Source organism: Alexandromys fortis, unplaced genomic scaffold, assembly GCF_014885135.2.
Source record: "Alexandromys fortis isolate MF-2015 unplaced genomic scaffold, M_Fortis_MF-2015_v1.1 scaffold_400, whole genome shotgun sequence".
NCBI classification, from domain to species: domain Eukaryota; kingdom Metazoa; phylum Chordata; class Mammalia; order Rodentia; family Cricetidae; genus Alexandromys; species Alexandromys fortis.
Window position 1 is genome coordinate 203,696 of NW_026068322.1, and position 3,577 is coordinate 207,272.

At 40.1% G+C, this 3,577-nt stretch overlaps 1 gene segment (V, D, J or C); it reads left to right on the top strand.

Annotated features, from left to right (window-relative positions):
• The first annotated feature begins 1,824 nt into the window (after positions 1 to 1,824).
• On the top strand, positions 1,825 to 2,276 carry LOC126495160 (Ig heavy chain V region PJ14-like). The segment is given in 2 exon segments: positions 1,825 to 1,870; positions 1,954 to 2,276. Coding segments are annotated over 2 exon segments (369 nt in total).
• Positions 2,277 to 3,577: the final 1,301 nt, after the last annotated feature.

Below are 3,577 nucleotides of genomic sequence, written 5' to 3' on the forward strand. Positions count from 1 at the left end.
CTTTTTTCTTGAGAGTCTCATGGAAAAAGAGAAACCCGAGAAGTAAGAGAGTATGGAATATGGACACAAACTCTCTGTGGGAGGTGAATGAACTTGGCCCACAGAATATAAAAGGGAGTGACACTTTTAAGATGTGTGGCATTGGAGGAGTGGACATGGCCTGAGTGGAGGAAATGTGTCACTGTGGAGGGTAGGCATTGAGGTTTTCTATTCTTGTTCATTGGAAGATATTAGACTCTCAGCTGTTCCTCCAGCACCATGACTTCCTGCATGCTGACATTCTTCCTGCCACGATGAGAATGGTCTGAACTTCTGGAGCTGCAGGAAAGCCCCCTAAATTATATGGTTTCCTTATAACATTTGTGATCATGGTGTCTTTTCACAGAAATGGAAACATAACTTAGAAAATACCTTGGAAGTACCTAAAAACAAAAAATATTTGAATAAGTGGATTTATACCTAGTTCCCCAATACAGTATAAGAAATGTGCATTTACTTCTGAGATACTCCTTTCCAAATTATTGTAACCACAATGAAAATATCAAACAAACGCAAGATCAAACATACTAAGCATCATGTCTGAAAAACTTTTTTGGTAATCCTGAAGGATTAAAAATTACATGGAACATTGGATGATCAGGGCTTTCAAAGGATGGCTGTCTCCTTAAAGTGAAGAGCAGTCTCTACCACTGCAACTCAAAGTAAAAAGTGAAAATACTATGCACAAATAAATAATGGAAACTAATTGTGACATCTCTAATGCCAAATTAGATAGTGATTCCTTGAGTCTTGAATGAACAGGTAGGTTCCAGCTCTGCACTTCTCTTCCTTAGTTATTTGCATAACAAGACACAGGAAAAGACACTAGAAACTCTTATTATCTCTGCCTTGACTATCATTCAAATCACAGGGTTCCCCATTTTCATATCTGCCTTCCAGTCCCTTCTTGGCATAACTTAATGTTCTCTGTCTTATTATTACTTCAGTGAACATAACCCTCACACCTGACTGCATGCTGTTGATTTTTATGAAGTGTTATGAGTAGCTGAGCTTCCCATCACTCACCAAAGCAACAATAAAATTTAGGAACCTGTGACTGGCTACAAGCTTAGGAGAGTGACAGACAAAGATTTAAAAGTACATGTATAGACTGAAATAAATCAAGAAAAATGAAAACTAGTTTTCAGGTAGGATGTTCCTAAGTGAGATGGTGAAACCTGAGACTAATAAGTTGGGAACCAAATCAGTCCCACAGATTTCCTTACAGATAAACATGTGAGATCACATGTATGAAATGTGTGTGAGCTGCTTCCTCACAAGTTATTTCCTGAAAAGTTATAAGAATGAAACAACTCCACAGACACCAAGAGAAATAATTTTAAGTAGTTCCTTAAACAGGATTTCTGATCAACAAAAGTACCAATACCACTTAAATTCTTTCCTGGAAGTTACAGAGATACATAAATCCATTAAGAACCTGGTATCCCCCTCTGCCTGCACTGAATGAATGTGGACCTAGTTAATGTAAACACTTCCAGGGTTTGCTTCTAAGGCCTGTACGGTAAGACTCATAATATTTTTGTTTCTCTGGAATTGGAAATCCAGACAGCATCAGGGAAATGTTCCTGAGGTTCAATATTGAGAACCTCTAAGACACACAAAGCAAATCTCAGTTTCCTAGAGGAGAAATTGGAAACATAGCCTGTGCTTCTTTTTATGCTCTCTGGAACCTCCCCAAATGAAAATCAGTCCTCAAGCTCAGGATGAAATCCAAGGCCAAGCTGGGAGGCCCCATCTCCTTCTGACTAGAGCCTCCAAAACAGCATGGATGTCCTGGTGCTGCTCCTCTGCCTGGTGACATTTCCAAGCTGTAAGTGCTTCAGGGTTTCAGGAAAGGGACCCAGGTTTTTCATCTATGGGTATATGACTGATGGTGATTTTGCTTGTCTCTAGGTACCCTGTCCCAGATACAGCTAAAGGAGTCAGGATCTGGCCTAGTGCAGCCATCACAGACCCTGTCACTCACCTACACTGTCTCTGGGTTCTCATTAACGAGCAATGTTGTACACTGGATCCGACAACCTCCAGGAAAGGGTCTGCAGTGGATGGGAGGTATATGGGGTGGTGGAAGCACAGAGTATAATCCAGCCCTCCAGTCCCGAATCAGCATCACCAGGGACACCTCCAAAAGCCAAGTTTTCTTAAAACTGAACAGTCTGCAAACTGAGGACACAGCCATGTATTACTGTGCCAAATACACAGTGAGAGAACTCTAGTGTGAGGGTGCACAAAAACCTCCATATGGAGACACTCTTGACCAGTAGGGGGCGGTGGGACCAACGGGGTCTCCCTACACCAGTATGTGGTTGCTTAATAAGATTAGAAGTTCTAGACTATGCTGCATGAGAAAGTGTTTCAATATTAGAATCTATGTTTGCCTCTTCCAAACACAAATAAGAAAAATAATTTTCTAGAGGCATCTCTTCACTGTCATAGTCTAATAAACTTCCTATTTTTTCAAATAATATAACAAATAGCTTTTCCCACAAGCCCTGTAAACTAACAATCTGCTTCTTGTTATTAAACAGAATGCCATATAACTTTATATATTTTACACACACACACACATATATACATATATAGTCACACATTTTCTTTTCTTTTCTTTTTTTTTTTTTTTTTTTTTTTTTTTTGATTTTTAGAGACAGGGTTTCTCTGTGGTTTTGGAGCCTGTCCTGGCACTAGCTCTTGTAGACCAGGCTGGTCTCGAACTCACAGAGATCTGCCTGCCTCTGCTTCCCAAGTGCTGGGATTAAAGGTGTGAGCCACCACCACCCGGCTCACATTTTCTTATATATAAAGATATTTAAATGAGTCAGCACTTATGGCACTTGTTGTATGTTAGGTTCAGTTATAAGCCAGAGAACTTTAAAAGAGCTGTAATTTTTCCTATTTGTTTTTGCACCTGTGATAAACTACAGATTCCCTAACTTAAAGTCATTTTCCCACAATACCCTGGAAACTGAAATACCCATAGCTTCCTTCTGCACCAAGAAGGTCTCATAAAAAGATAGACTTGATTATTGCTTTTTACAGATCCCATTTTATGCACTTGCATCTTGGTAAAAATTAGCTTTGCCATCAGACTTATAAGCAGTGGTTCCTCAGGCTAAACGAATAGTTATTGTTTGGGGGGTCTCTCTAACTTTAAAACTCATTTTCTCTGTATATGAAAACAGGATGTGTTATTAACTTTGGTCAACTTCCATATAACTCATTACTAGGGATAATCCTTCCCAACTAATTGATTAATCTTCTCACTCTATACTGACCAAACCATGATCAGACTTCCCTAATTTTATTTTTCCTAAGATGAGCTTCTTTTTTTTATTGAGAATAAGAAAAAAAAAGTTTCCGCCTCTTCCCAGCCTCCCATTTCCCTCCCCCTCCCCCCAATCTTCTCCCCCTCCCCCCACTCCTCTCACCCTCCCTCTCCTATCCAAAGAGCAGTCATGGTTCCCTGCCCTGTGGAAAGTCCAAGGTCCTCCCCCCTCCGTCCATGTCTAGGAAGGTGAAC